The sequence below is a fragment of the Mus musculus genome, chromosome 3, assembly GCF_000001635.26.
Source record: "Mus musculus strain C57BL/6J chromosome 3, GRCm38.p6 C57BL/6J".
NCBI classification, from domain to species: domain Eukaryota; kingdom Metazoa; phylum Chordata; class Mammalia; order Rodentia; family Muridae; genus Mus; species Mus musculus.
Genome location: NC_000069.6, coordinates 95758339 through 95774505, shown reverse-complemented (window position 1 = coordinate 95774505; position 16167 = coordinate 95758339). Strand labels below are relative to the sequence as shown.

At 43.5% G+C, this 16167-nt stretch overlaps 1 protein-coding gene across 8 annotated transcripts in view; it reads left to right on the top strand.

Moving 5' to 3' along the window:
• Positions 1–14635, top strand: part of Rprd2 (regulation of nuclear pre-mRNA domain containing 2) — a 59874-nt gene extending 45239 nt beyond the window's left edge. For 3 of the 8 annotated variants that reach the window (NM_001368179.1, NM_001368178.1, NM_001081293.2), the window contains 3 exons: positions 134–394; positions 2310–2510; positions 8086–14633. In NM_001368179.1, the coding sequence (NP_001355108.1) occupies positions 134–394; positions 2310–2510; positions 8086–10826 (3203 nt within the window). In that variant the 3' untranslated portion in view covers positions 10827–14633. Of the gene's footprint in view, positions 1–133; positions 2254–2309; positions 2511–8085 lie in introns of those variants that run through there. The other 5 variants (NM_001368181.1, NM_028328.2, XM_030252863.1 and 2 more) reach the window with 4 other exon arrangements.
• The last annotated feature ends 1532 nt before the right edge of the window (positions 14636–16167 follow it).

The following is a 16167-nucleotide window of genomic DNA, read 5'->3' as shown; positions in this document are numbered from 1 at the left end:
TGAGCTGCCGAATATGGCTGGTAGGAACTGGTTTGTTTTGTTTTGAGGCATAAAACTAAGTGGTGTAGAACTTTGTGCCCTCAAATTAGGAAATATTATGTCATAAAATTATCTCCTTTGTTTGTTCAAACAGTGGAGGACCGGAAAGAAAAGCCTGTGGAGAAACCTGCTGTCTCCACTGGTGTGCCCACCAAGTCAACAGAAAGTGTCTCGAAAGCCTCACCGTGTGCCCCACCGTCTGTGCCCACGACGGCAGCTCCACCTCTCCCGAAGCCTCTGAGCACTGCACTTCTGTCCCCTTCCCCAACTTTGGTTTTGCCAAACCTGGCAAATGTGGATCTGGCAAAGATCAGTTCCATCCTTAGCAGCCTAACATCAGTCATGAAAAATACGGGTAAGTGAGCCACTGATGATGCTGAGCCACTGATTTCCGTCTTTGTTTCATTGAACCAGCAAAGTGGGGTTTTTTTGTTGGTGGTGGTGGTGAAATTAGTACAATTTTTTCATTAAAAATACATTAAAAATGGATGGACACCTTAGAAAAGCCAAAAAATAATATTACTACACCAAAGAAAACCACATATATATATATATACACACACACACACATATATACACATATATACATATATATACATGTATGTGGATTTGAGAGATTAGATATTTAGAATACTTTTTCTTTTAATAATTGAAACATTGCCTATATTATCTTTAAATCAGCTTATTTAAAACTTCAGTATGTATGACAAATTTTTAGTTATTAAATATTCATTTAAACAGCTGGTTGTGGTGGCACACACCTGAAATCTCAGCACTTGGGAAAAGAGGCAGGATATGAGGCATTCAGGGATAGCCTGGGCTACATGAGGCCCTTTCTGGACAAAAATGATGGAGATGGGTAGGAAGATGGTTCTGTGAGTGAAGTGCTTGATTTCGTAAGCCTGAGGGCCTGAGCTTAGATTGCCAGCACCCACACAACAACCAGGCTTAGCTGTGTGTGCCTGTAGCTCCACTGTTGAGAGTGAGTACCCACTGGTAGATACTGGGGAGAAGCAGCCAGTCTAGCAGAAACCTGAAGTTCCAGATTCAGTGATTGACGTAATCTCCCAAAATTAGATAGTGACAGAGGAAGGCACACGGTGTCATTTTGGTCTCCAGGTACACACAATGTGGGAGTGTATAACTGTGCATGTACCACACACAAGAAAAGTCATGTGCATCAACTTTAATGGCTATTGTAGTATATGGTAATTCTTGTTATTAGACATTACTATGTTTTCAGCTTTTCATTTTATAAAGAATACTGAAGTCCTTGCCATGCAAACCTGATGAGACCTACATTGAATCTCCAGGATCCATGTACAGGTGGCAGGAGAGATGTGACTCCTCAAAATTCTCCTCTAACCCACATCATCCACACACTAGCAATGATAATAGTGACAGGAGGACTGTACTGCACACGCAGGTGCAGAAGGACAGACAGAAGCATTGTATCTCATCTGCACCCTGCCCAGGGTAGTATTTGGGGGCATGTGAACTAGATGTGCTACCACCTGTAACCTGAGCCCTGAGGAAGCCAAGCAGGAAGAGTAAGAATTGAAGGCCAGCCTGGGGTATATTGTGAGTCCCTGTTTAAAAAACACAAAACCAAAAGACAGCATGTAGCTTTTTAAATTGTTATCTAAGAGTATACTATTTTATATACCTAGTGTTTGGAAATTTAATTGTTCCTAACCTTTTCCATTGTCACGTTCAATCTTGAAAAGATAATATTTTAATTAAAGTTTTTTTTTTCATTTGTTCACTTATATTTATTTGTAAAACATCTGTTCATAGTGGTTTGGTCACATTTTAAGAAACCAAATGTTTTTCTTGCGTCTGCGTTTACCTTTTTACTGTGCTTTGAAGTGTAACAGTGTAAAGGAATTTATTTGTATAATGTCACCTTAAAGGCTGTGTAAGAGGAAAACCCTTGCCACTCCCATAGACATGCAGTGAAGGTGCTCTGCATTGGTAGTGCCTCTGATCCTGTCGTCCTGCTGCATTCGCTGAGCAGCGTGGGTGCAGAAACAGATTGCCGCTCTGAAAACCAAGGAATGTGCATGAAAATAACATAGTGCTTGTTTGTTTTAAGAATATTCCAAACAGAAACAACAGTTCATATTTTCAGATGTTTTTCTTTGTATGTGTCAAAATGGGCACTGTTTGTGGATCAGTCAACCAGAATTACTATTAAACAATCTTTCATTGACTGGAAAGTGTCATGAATTGAGTATTGCATTTTCTTGAGTTCATCTTTCTGCCACCAGGGGTCAGTTCTGCATCAAGACCTTCTCCAGGAATTCCTACCAGTCCCAGCAACCTCAGCAGTGGCCTGAAAACACCTGCACCTGCCACAACACCATCTCACAACCCTCTGGCAAATATCCTGTCAAAGGTGGAGATCACCCCAGAGAGCATTCTCTCTGCTCTTTCTAAAACCCAGACACAGTCAGCCCCTGCACTCCAAGGTAAACTGACATGTGCCAGAGGGACTTGAATTGTGAATGTTTGTCTCCAGGGTAACCTTGAATTCTAACTCAGAGGAATCCAAAGTCATGAAATGTACAATACAGTTAATTCATTACTGTCTTTATACTTATCATTTATGAGGTAGCAGTTATAGAATTGAAAATGTCAACACTAAAACAGACTCTAAATATTATCTAGTAACACCCTCCCATTCAGGTAAGGAGACCAAGCTCATGAGGTGATGTGGTTGGTTAAGGTAATGCGTTCGTCTGATGTGTGATGAACTGAGACTAGAAGCCAGACTTGTTGGTTTGCTAATAATATTCCATCCTACGGCAGGGCACAACTGTAGCTTACATTAACCCTAGCTCTTAGTGCAGGGTAGTGTGTGTGTTGAGTTTTAATATTATAACCTATATCAAACATAACCTATATATCTTGTTTTCTCCCTTCTGTTTGTAGTCTCTGCCTCATTTAAACTTCTATTTTTTGCTTTCTCAGTTGTCTTGTATATACAACTGCCTCAGTTTTTCATGAATCACTTGATCTTTCAATTCTTATTTTCCAGATTCCTACACAACCTTCTTAAACATCTCAGTATAATGATGCAGTTAATTGTAAATACCAGATCTGTATCGTTGCTAAAGCCAGGGACTTCTAGGTGACACTTAGTAATAACTAGAGATACTTTTGTTTGTTTCAACTGGGACAGAAACTCCTAAGCACTAATGGGTCAATGTCAGAGAAATGTCGTTGAATATCTTATAATGCATAGAATAGTCTCCAACCACAAAAAAATGTATCTATGCTAGAATATCAGCAGCGATAAGGTAAGGAACCCTGTCCTTATGAGTAGAGCATATAAATAGCTATTACTTTCTGTTCCTGAACTGTTCTGGGACAGTCTATTACTATTGCTTCTTCAGTAGTCATTCAAAGAGAGTTTTATTTTACAGAACTAAATAGAAGATCCAGTGACCTTCTGAAACCCTTCTCTGTTGGAACTAGCAATTAAGAATTGATGTTTCCAGTAATCCCAATTCTTAGAAGACTAGATCCCCAGTTACAGGCTAGCCTATGCTGCAGTGGGATGTTACTGTTTTTTCGTTTTCCTTTTTCTTTTTTTAAAGATTTATTTTATTTACATGAGTGCACTGTATTTTTTCTTTTTTATGGCACAAAATATTGATGATAATCTACAATATTTGATTGTGTACAGCTCAAGAGATTTTGATGCTTTTGACTTTGCACTTTCTGTTGTCATTCTATATAGATACAGAAAATCTTGAAGTCACGTATATTAGTTTCTCCTATAGATGCAACACGGTATTTATAGAGTTCCTTTTGCTCTGCAGATTGCAAGTTGTCCTTCTTGTCACTTGAAGAAATCAGATCTGACAGGATAAGAAATAAAAACACAAAAAATACCTCCTTATGGAATAGCAGAGTTTGTCATTTTTCTTTTGCTTTTAGAAAGTGGAATTCCTAGCCAAGTGTGGTGGCATGCTGCAATCCCAGCACTTGGAAGGTAGAGGCAGGTAGATCTCTATGAATTCAAGACCAGCCTAGTCAACAGAGCAAGTTCCAGGGCTACATAGAAAGATCATGGAAAAAAGGGAAAAATTCCATTTTCGTGGGGGAAATAAGTGGAGTTTTCCTTTTAAAAAAAAAAAAAAAAGACTTATTTGTTTTATATAAGTACACTTGTAGCTGTCTTCAGACACACCAGAAAAGTGCATCGGGTTCCATTACAGATGGTTGTGAGCCACCATGTGGTTGCTGGGAATTGAACTCAGGACCTCTGAAAGAGAAGTCAGTGCTCTTAATCACTGAGCTGTCTGTCTGGCCCCATGGAATTTTCCTTAACCGTTCAGTATGCTAAAACATAAATGCTCATGTTTACTCAACACTATAAACAAAAATCTTTCAGAGGCTAGCAAGATAGCTTAGTGGGTAAAGCTACTTGCTGCCAAAGCAGACTACCTGAGACCCACGTGGTGGAAGAAGAGAACCAGCTCCCTAAAATTGTTCTCTCTCTATCACACACATACACACAATATAGTTTTTTAAGGCTTTATTTATTTATTTTTTTTCTCAAGAAAGAAAATTTTTTCCAGGTGGTGGTGGTGTATGCCTTTAATCCCAGAACTCAGAAGGCAAGGGGAAGGCAGATCTCTGGAGTTTGAGGACAGCCAGGGCTACACAAAGAAACCCTGTCTTTTAAAGAGATTTTTTTTCTTAGAACTTTATTTTTGTCTTCCACAGTTCTATTGATGAATTAAAAAAAAAAGACTTCACAGCTTGTTGAGGTAAAATAAATGTAGAAAAGACCAAAAGAATTTCCTGTCTTACAAAATATAAGTAACAGCTCTCTCTTTAAGTTCACTTCTTTATAGAGGAGGGGTTATATCTGCCTTCATGCTTATGGAGGTCAGAGGACAACTTGTGGAAATTGTTTCTCTTCTACAATGTGGATGCTGAGAATCAAACTCAAATCATCAGGCTTGGCATTGGGTGCCTTAGCCATTGAGCCATCAAACTGACTTGACAGTAACTATCTTTGACAAAGCAGTAGTCTATGAAAGAACATGTCCCCCACAGTATCTGAGAGACAATACTGAGTATCTTTTTAAAACATCTTACATACATACCTCACATCTGTGACTTCAGCATTCGGTCAGGATTGTTGTGATTTCAAGGCTAGCCTGGGCTGTGTAGCAAATGCCTGTTTGAGAAAACAGAGTAAATAAATAGCACAGGCTTGGTGCTGCATGCTTTTAACCGCAGCACTTAGGAAGCAGAGGTAGGTGGGTCTCTGAGTCTGAAGCCAGCATGGTCTATGTAGTGAGTTCTAGGGCCGCCAGGGTTATATAGTGAGACTGACCCTGTCTCAAAAAGCAAACAAAAGAATAAATACACAAAGGGTAGACCCAGTAAGGGTCACACTGGCAGAAGTATTGTAATTTATCCAGTGTAGGCTAAAGAAAAAGTGCTAGACTACCAAGGGGTATATACAAGACTGCATCACAAAGATCCTCCTGAGCCAGGAGTGTAGCTCAGTGTAAAGTACTGGCCTAAATATGTGAAGCAAAAACAAGAATAATAATAAAGTTTGTTTCCAGTGCCGTGGGTTTGTAAACATTTTAGCCACTGTGAAATTAAGGATGAACTTTTCAAGAAATGCTGAAAATGGAGCTCTGGTGAGACTCAGGTGCTTTTGCTCCTGAGTTTACATTTGAAGAACTCAACACACGGAGGTTCTGTTGCCTTTAGCAGTTAAGAAATGGAGCCAGCCTCGGTACCCATCCACAGATAGTTAAAGTATGCACATATGCTCATATGGGTTTAATTCAGCCATATAAAGAAAATGAGAAATACACTATTTGTAGGGAAATGAGTATAACTAGAGACCATTGTGTTAATCAGGGTAAGTTAGACACAGAAAGACAAATGACCAGTAATTTGGGCCCTCTGGAAGAGCAGAAAATGCTCTTAACTGCTGGGTCTTCTTCAGCCACTCTTCTGGCTTATTTGTTTGTTTTATGTATTTATTTTTGAGGTGGGGTCTCAACTACATCATTCTGGCTGACCTTGAGCATGCCGTGTAGACCAGTTTGACTTTGAACGCATGGAGATTCACTGGCCTCTACTTCTGGAGTATTGGGATTAAAGCCATATGCTACCACAGCCTGGCTCTTTTTTCTATATTGTGGCTCTAGAATATCTAATGCCTTCTGTCCTCCACATCTACATAAACAAATAAAAACAGGCAGATCTCCATGCATTCAAAGCCAAACTAGTTTACACATTGGGTTCCCAGCATTTAGAAAGTAGAACCAACGCCGGGCGTGGTGGCACACGCCTTTAATCTCAGCACTTGGGAGGCAGAGGCAGGTGGATTTCTGAGCTCGAGGACAGCCTGGTCTACAGAGTGAGTTCCAGGACAGCCAGGGCTGCACAGAGAAACCCTGTCTCGAAAACCAAAAAGAAAAAAAACAGAGAGAGAAAGAAAGTGGAACCAAGAGGATTAGAGTGTAAGGCCACTTTTAGCTACATAAGAAATTTGAGGCCAGCCTGGATTACATAAGAATTTCCCTCCCCCAAAAAAGACAAGGCCAAAAAGATGATGCTCAGGACTAAAGAACTCTTACTACTCTTATAGAGGACTCAAGTTTGACTCTCAGCATCCACATGGCAGCTTATACCCAAGCCTAGCTAAGGAGATCTGATACACACACACACACACACACACACACACACACACACACACACACACACACACACACACACACACACACAGAACTCATACACATAGAAAATAATTTTTTTTAAAGAGAAAAGGTGGGCAAAGATGCCTGAGTGGATAAACACACTTGTCACAAGCCTGATGGCCTTGCTCAGTACTGGAACCACTCTATGCACGCTGGGCACATGTACAAACACACAACTCATACACAGCAAAAATAGAATTTTAAAAGAAAGAAAATGTTCCTTAAAAAGTAATTCCAAGCCGGGCGTGGTGGCGCACGCCTTTAATCCCAGCACTCGGGAGGCAGAGGCAGGCGGATTTCTGAGTTCGAGGCCAGCCTGGTCTACGAAGTGAGTTCCAGGACAGCCAGGGATACACAGAAAAACCCTCTCTCGAAAAAACAAAAAAAATCCAGTCTCTGGCTTTGGTGATTCACACCTTTAAACATGGCGTGGGAGCAGAGGAGGTTGCGCAGAGGCTGGTGGATCTCTCGTAAGTTCAAGGCCAGCCTGGTCTCCATAGGAATGTAGGAGTATAGTGTGATACTCTGTCTCAAAAGGAAGGTACACCAGAGACTCGAGGGATGGTTTGGTGGATAAGAGCACTGGCTATTCTAAAAGACTTGGGTTTGATTCCCAGCAGGCTCATAGCAGTTTACAACTGTTGGTAACTCCAGCTCTAGGGATCCAATGCCTTTTTCTGGCCTTCTTGGGCACCAGGAATGCATGTGGAACATGGACATACATAAGGACAAAACACCCACAAACATACAAAATAAAAGCCTTGATCTAAACTTGTTGAAAAAAAGTATTCCAGACTGAAGTTTTGTGTATGTTCTTTTCCCCTTGAGAATAACAGTGCATGCTCACAGGTTGGCATAAACTAGAAGGTGGAAGGGCAGGAATATACTTTTGTTTTTAGAGAGATTCCACAGCTCAAACACAGATGCTGGCTTAGAATGTTGTGTTAGGAAGCGTTTGCTTCCTTTCCTCTGCTGCTTGGCTTTGTTAAGCTGTGAATGATTCTGACATTAAAAATCCCTCTCCTTCCAGTTTCCTTTTATTACAGGACTTGCATCTGGAATGTTCTGGGACTATCTGAGTGCTTTGCTGTCTTAGATTGATAAATAGACCTGTTTGGTTTTGGTTTTGGTTTTTGTTTTTTCGTCTCAGCTAGGCGCTGCCTGTTTAGTCTAGATTCCTTTTAACTTCATATTTTAAAGTCTATCCCACCAGAGTGAGTGATAATATCTAATAAGCCTGCCTTGTTTTCATTATAATGTGGGTAGTTGTTCTTTTTAACCCCTCTAATCTGTGTTTCTGCAGGCTTGTCATCATTACTTCAGAGTGTTACTGCGAACCCTGTGCCAGCCAGTGAAGTCACTTCCCAGAGCACCACAGCCTCCCCTGCGAGCACCACAGGCTCTGCCGTAAAGGGGAGAAATCTACTCTCCAGTACCCAGTCTTTTATTCCCAAAAGCTTCAACTATTCTCCTAGTTCTTCAACTTCTGAAGTCTCTTCCACTTCAGCAAGCAAGGCGTCAGTTGGGCAGAGCCCGGTGCTCCCAAGCACTACGTTTAAACTACCATCCAGTTCTTTGGGATTTACTGGTACCCACAATCCTAGCCCTGCTGCCCCACCTACTGAAGTTGCCGTGTGCCAATCCTCAGAGGTCTCCAAGCCAAAGCCAGAATCAGAGTCCACCTCTCCAAGCCTGGAAATGAAGATCCACAACTTCTTGAAAGGTAATCCTGGTTTCAGTGGCTTAAACTTAAACATCCCGATCCTAAGCAGCTTGGGATCCAGTGCCCCATCAGAGGGCCATGCCTCAGACTTCCAGCGTGGTCCTACTAGCACTTCAGTTGACAGCATCGATGGAACTCCTGTTCGGGATGAACGGAGTGGGACACCCACCCAGGATGAGATGATGGATAAGCCCACATCCAGCAGCGTAGACACTATGTCCCTGCTGTCTAAGATCATCAGCCCTGGTTCCTCAACACCCAGCAGTACAAGGTCGCCACCTCCAGGAAGAGATGAAAGCTACCCCCAAGAGCTCCCCAATTCTGTGTCTACATATCGACCGTTTGGTCTGGGCAGTGACTCTCCCTACAAGCAGCCTTCTGGTGGAGTTGAGAGGCCGTCATCACTGATGGACTCTTCACAGGAAAAGCTCTTCCCAGATACTTCCTTCCAGGAAGACGAGGACTACCGAGATTTTGAGTATTCAGGGCCTCCTCCATCTGCCATGATGAATCTAGAGAAGAAACCAGCCAAATCCATCCTGAAGTCAAGCAAGCTTTCTGATGCCACTGAGTACCAGCCAATCCTGTCTAGTTACAACCACAGGGCCCAAGAGTTTGGGGTCAAGTCTGCCTTCCCTCCATCTGTAAGGGCCCTCCTGGACTCTAGTGAGAACTGTGACCGTCTCTCATCTCCCCCTGGGCTATTTGGTGCCTTCAACATAAGAGGGAATGAACCTGGGTCTGAGCGGTCACCATCACCAAGTAAAAATGATGCATTTTTCACCCCTGACTCCAACCACAGTGGCTTGTCTCAGTCTACTGCTGGGCATCTCACGTTGCCACAGACACAATACCCAGACTCTCCTCACTCAGTCCCACATCGTTCCATTTTCTCTTCACAGAGTACCCTTGCCGCTCCAGCAGGCCACCCACCCACATCAGGCGTGGAAAAAGTCCTGGCCTCCACGATTTCCACCACATCGACGATTGAGTTTAAGAATATGCTTAAAAACGCCTCACGCAAGCCCTCAGATGATAAGCATTTTGGCCAGACACCCAACAAGGGTACTTCAAGTGATGGTGTCAGTCTCTCAAACCTCACCCAGCCCAGCTTGCCCACCACTGACCAACAACAGGAAGAACACTATCGAATAGAAACTCGTGTTTCCTCCTCCTGTTTAGACTTGCCTGACAGCACAGAAGAAAAGGGGGCCCCTATAGAAACTCTAGGTTATCATAACGCAGCTAATAGGAGGATGTCAGGGGAGCCGATAAAGACTGTAGAGTCTATACGAGTTCCTGGGAAGGGAAATAGAGGACATGGGCGCGAGGTTTCAAGAGTGGGTTGGTTTGATCTGAGCACACCAGGCAGCTCTTTTGACAATGGTCCCTCAAGTGCCTCTGAGTTGGCATCCCTTGGGGGTGGGGGCAGCGGAGGCCTCACTGGCTTTAAGACAACGCCGTACAAGGAACGGGCACCCCAGTTTCAGGAGAGTGTCACCAGCTTTCGTTCCAACAGTTTCAACTCAACATTTGAGCATCATCTCCCCCCATCCCCTTTGGAACATGGGGCACCCTTCCAGAGAGAGCCAGTGGGGCCGTCATCTGCCCCACCTGCCCCTCCTAAGGATCATGGTGGTATCTTCTCTCGAGAGGCACCCACTCATCTGCCCTCTGTGGATCTTTCGAACCCCTTTACAAAGGAGGCATCTCTGGCCCACGCTGGCCCACCACCTCCTCCAGGAGAGCACAGCGGAGTTCCTTTCCCTCCACCCCCCCCTCCTCCACCCCCGGGGGAACTTAGCAGTGGAGGGACTGGTGTCCCCTTTGCTACTCCAGCCCCGCCTCCACCCCCTGTTGACCACTCTGGGGTTGTACCTTTCCCAACTCCACCACTGCCAGAGCATGGAGTAACTGGGGCTGTGTCAGTTTTTCCCAAGGACCATAGTTCCCTCCTTCAAGGGACCATGGCTGAGCATTTTGGGGTGCTCACAGGACCCAGGGACCTCAATGGCCCTGGTCTTAACCGTTCACGAGAGAGCCTGAGCCTGCCTTCCCATCCTCTGGAGCACCTGGGCCCAGCCCTTGGAGGAGGTGGGGGAGGCAACACCAGCAGCAGTGGCCTTCCCTTGAGTCCCGCACACAGAGACGCCATCGGCCGGAGTGGTATGATTTTACGGAGTCCCCGGCCAGACTTTCGGCCTAGGGAAGCTTTTCTCGGCAGAGACCCATTCCACAGTTTAAAGAGACCCAGGCCACCTTTTGTTAGAGGCCCTCCGTTCTTTGCACCAAAACGCCCATTCTTCCCTCCCAGGTACTGATGGAAATCTGGGGAAGGCATTTTGAACAGTCTATAGAGAGCATTGGAAGTAGCAGTTTGGGTTTTTGTTTAAATTTGGTTTTCCTTTCTTGTTTTTTTTTTTCCACTTTGTTTTTTTTTTTTTGTTTTGTTTTGTTTTGTTTTGTTTTTTTAATGAAGGGCCCTCCTTCCAAATTCAGAAAGCATACATGGTAACAGTTTGCTATTATCCAGTCCTCTCTCCACACTTAGGGCCTTTCCAATTTGTTTGTATTTTTTCTTTAAAAAAACAAAACACACAGGCATAAGTAAACATAACCAAAGCCACATTATTTGGCTGGGGGAGTGGGGAGGATAACAGTATTTATCCCATCTATTGAGAGATTACTTACATCGAAATAAAACTTCGGTCAGTACAGGTAATAACGTGCAATGTTGGGGTGTTATTTGGGTCTTGGCCTTGCTGATGGTCAGTAGGAGGAGCCCTGTCTCCTTCCCTCTCCAGCTAAGCAGCTTCTGTAACCAGCTTGGCTCCCTTCTTTGTATTTTCTACTCTGCAGAGGACCGAGAGTGTTTGCAGAGGGGAAACAATGGGCAGTGTGGGGCCTGTCGACTTTATTTGCTTTACTCTAAAAGCATGTGGAAACAGAATGCTTTCCTCTTTCCTTTTTTAAGCAGCCTCGTCTGAACTATTACCAGGCAGTGACTCTGAGGCAGTACAAACTTCATTATGTGCAGTAAAAAGTTTTCTCTTGCTAGATGTGGTAGCACACACAAGTCCAGCACTGGGAGGCAGGGGCAAGAGAAGGGCACGTTTGAGGCCAGCCCGGGCTATAGAGTAGAACTTTATCTCAGAAAGAAAGGAAAGTTTCTTTGTTGAAAGAAAAAGCTGAATATAATAATTTCAAGGTTAAAATGGGAAATGATCACAATATGTAAAGCTAGGGACAGACCACTCAGTGACCAACTGTCTTTTGTAAACAAGGAAAAGGGAAACATTTTGATGGTTCTCCGTATCTATTCTAAGCCCTTGTCTCCTGCTTTCCCTTACTTTTTCTCCCTCAGTTATTCTGACTAAATTGATAATGAATGTAGGTAAAATGTTGTCCCTGCCTTCTTAAAAATTTAAGTAGACACTTAACTTTACTATGGTGCCTAACTGGTGGTTTTCAGCAAACATTAACTATTAGAGAAAGGAAAATATTGTGTCTTTATAGTTTCTTTCTACCCTCACCCATCACAGTCCTGTATTCATCCTGTTCTTGCTGTTTCAGAGGCGATTGGGTGGTATCCTTACATGATACTGCGTAGGCGTGTCTTAGAGGCAGGGGGTACTGAGAAAGCAGCGTCCTGAGGAATCCATGTTATCCCTCAGCAAATAGCATCTTGGTGCTTTCAGTACCCACCTCTCACCCTCACCCTCACCCTCATTTGAGTTGCCTGAGTCATTGCTGTGGAGGGGAGAGCTTTCTTCCCTGCATTAAAAACTTTGTTTGTGTTTCTGCATCGAATCCCTAAGGGGAAGACAATCGTGGATCTTGGAATGTTTCTGTCTTTGTATCTGGGAAGCAGACACTGCACACTAGGTTTTCTGGTAGTGTGTTGCACCGGGGCACACGCTGAGGACCTCCAGCTAGGTGTGCTGCACCAGTGTGTTGAGCTTTTGAAGGAATTCCAGCAAGTTCACACAGGACTCTACAGAGGAAAGAAAAGGAGGGCTTTGGATTCCTCAGTGGGGTGGGTAGGGAATGGAGGGAAGGGTGGCCTGTGGTTGAAGACAATCCTTTTGTCTTGGAGCAAACCACTTTTTTTTTTTCCTGAAGAAAGGCTGTCCAGCAGAGCCCGGGAGCTGTGATCTCTGTGAGGTACAGCAAGAATCCTCAGAATTCACATCCGTTTTGAGCCAGTTCTTTCCTCTCAAGCCTTTCTGCCCTATAGGTCTCCTCACAAAAATGCATGATATCATGACCTCGTGTTTTGGGTTGGGTATAACATAGCAAAGCAAGGGAAATATAGTTATATACTGAGTCTTAAGACATTTGTTTAGTAAAAAAGAAAAAAAGGTATCAAACAGAGAATGGGGGCGGGGGCGGGGAAATTGTGACTTTCAGAATTGATTTTTTTTTCCCAGAAATTAAGTGGGGGTATTTTTCAGTCTAGAATAAAAGAATGTGAATTCTTTCTACCGCTCTTATTTAAACTTAAATATACTGTTTACTTGAAAAGGCTCTCTTGACTATTTGATTTTCTAAGAAAACAGGGAAGTATCAGGAAAGTGGTTTCTGAAATGTTGAAGCAGGATAACTGTCTTCAAAAGCATAGCGGCCGCCACAAGACAGGAGTGCGTTGTACAGTTCAAGGACGGACTTTTCAGGGCTTGGGGTTTGTGGGATATTTTTTGTTTTGTTTTGTTTTTGCCACAAGATCTTCAGTGTGTTTGTTTCAGGGTGGAAGTGGGTGTTATATGAAGCTGTCAGATATTTTAAGGAAATCTTCCTACAACAGTAAATGAAGACATCTGTATATATGTGATATAGTGAAACAAAAGACATTTCTGGTATTCATAAAGATAAAACAAGGATTTTATTCTTCCTGTGTCTGTGATTTAAACTCGGTACCATACTCTGGCTTTTGTATTTCACCCTAAGTTTAAAAATAAATAAACAAGATATTTTTTAAAGAATGCACAACATAGTGTGTCTTAGCAAGGACATGAGTCATATGAAGCAGAGTGAGTAGTTGTCACTAAGGTCCTTGATGCTCACTGTAAAAACACAAAGAGTTCCATGAATACTCTAGTACCACACAGAAGTACCACAGTGGTGCTGTGTCACATAGGACCCTGAAGGATTTTCTGAGAGTTGATTCAGCTTAGATGGGAGCTCCCTCCCTGCAACTCTCTGCCTTCCTGGTGTCATCAGAACTTGGTTTGACTCCTAGGAAGGTATCATGAGCAGACTAGGACCTTTCTCCTCTCTGAACCCAGAAACCTTGTTTATGAGAAGTGTGGTACAGCAAGCTGGTCTCCACCATGTGAGTAGGTGCAGGTTTCTTACTGCACAGTATCCACTCAGTCCTAATATTACCTGCTGATGGAGTTAGGCCTCAGCTGTTAGTTTTTGAAGCGGCTGTAAATTACTGCTCCTCCCCCACCACCTTCATATTTTTAACTGGTGGGGTTACCTGTTAAAATTAAAAAAAAAAAATAGATATGTTGGATTGATATTCTCTCACGTGTTGGATTGATATTCTCTCACGTGTTCAGTGTGGAAAACAAGTACATGCTTTAGAGGCAACAACAGTGAAATCCTTTTGGAATGTGTATTAATATCATTTAATAAAATAACTAGTTCTAAAGGTTTGACATTTTTCTTTGAGATTGGGGCTTTGACCAAGGGCCCTTGGCTTTTCTGGTAAGTGCAAACAAAAGTGACTTCTCCTCCCAGGAGCCGAAGCTGCAACGCTGCAGTACAGACCTATGGTTAGAGATGCTAAATTCTCTCCGTTGCAGATGCAGCATGGCTACCCAGGGCCAAAGGTGAAACAGGCTACAGAATGGAGAACGAGAATCTGGGGACAGCCCTGAAGATGCCACTAGACTGCCTTTCCACCTGAGGGTATGTGGGAAGGACAAATGGTGGTACGTGTGGGCACGCACACCTGAGGCACATGTGCCGCAGACCCCCACCCTCACCCCCACCCCGTATGTTTTCTTCATTGCTGCTTGCACTTACCTCTCCCATCGTCTTGGAGAAAAAAAAAAAAACAAACTGCCTCCAATACTTTGTTTTCCAGCTTAATAAAATATGTTTTTGTTTGTTGCGTGGTTAACTTTTCCCCTCTCACATTGGCCTTTGCCAGCTCTCCTCTTGACTTGTGTATTTGTGTCACTGAAGTCTAGCTGAGCCTCTAAGATCCTGATGGCCTCCTGGGTTGTTTGTTTGATCCTCTATATTGTCATAGGTGGGATGAGACCATGGTGCTCTGGAGGGTGATCGCTATATACTATGTAGATAATTGTGTTTTCCAAATACTGTACAATCGTGAACCAAGGGGGGGAAAAGGCTTTCATTGTAACACCTGAGTGCCAAGCACCCTACCATTGAAGTACATCCCTAGCCTTCAGGGAACATTTTTTTTGGGGGGGGGGGGTGGTTTGAGACAGGGTTTCTCTGTATAGCCCTGGCTGTCCTGGAACTCACTTTGTAGACCAGGCTGGCCTCGAACTCAGAAATCCGCCTGCCCTCTGCCTCCCGAGTGCTGGGATTAAAGGCGTGCGCCACCACACCCGGCTCAGAACATTTTTAAAGTAATCATAGAATTGGAGGGGATGTGTGGAAATGGGTCCTTCTGGTCAACTATCCATATCTGTCCTTGGTCACATATTGGTGATTGATATGTCATGCAGAAACCTACTTGGCTCTTCTCTCTTACTCCATCCTTTTTCATAACCCAGTGAGGCTTAATAAATGGAATGTCGGCTTAAAAGGATCACAAGGGATAGTCACTTCATCTGGGCCAGGCCTGGGTCACTGGCAGGGTAGAAGACTCTGAATAGCAGCTCTGAGTTCATGAAGTTCCATGTGTCACGAGATCTCAGAAATGGCAGCAGTCTGGGGAACACACCCAACTGCTAGAGTGTACTACTATAGAGACAATGGAATCTGGCTCCACTTCAGAGTTAGTACCTAGCTGACAGCTCCACCTTTGAAAGAGCACCAATTTTTAGACTTCTTCGTTGGCTTCTGCCCCCCGCCCCCAGGTTGTTTTATTCAAACCAGTCTTACACAGCAGGAATGAGTTACCTCCTCTTGTGTGTAGACTTAGTAACGCCATCAGAATGGGTTTGGGGGTATTAGGGTGTTTCTCATACTTGCTTATGAGTAACTAGAGACAAGTCTGGTCAGTTGCCGTTCACAATTGCTAAGGAGTAACTCACACGGAGGCTGTGGAGATGAGGCTTCTAGAAGGTCACCTGTAAGAGCCATCTCTAAAGTAAACATCCTGTTCTGTGTAGAAGGGGAGAACATGACTTAAAGGAAGAAGTGTGATTTTTTTTAAAAAATGACGTCAGAGTTACTTGTGGAAAGAACTTTTTTTCCCTTAGCCGCAAAGATGAGGTTGGGAGGGCAGGCTAATTCGTTGTAGAGCATTTGCTTAGCATATAAAAGGCCCCAGTTTGATTCCTTAACATTAGGAAACAAGAAGACTGGAATTTATTTAGACATAAATATGGTTACCTTGGGGGAAGGGGACAAAGGGGATTGGGTTGTGATTTGTTTGGGGTTTGTTTTCTTTTTTGTGCTTGGGGTTGAACTCACGACCTCATACATATTAAGCACTGTATCCCAGCCCCTCCTGGT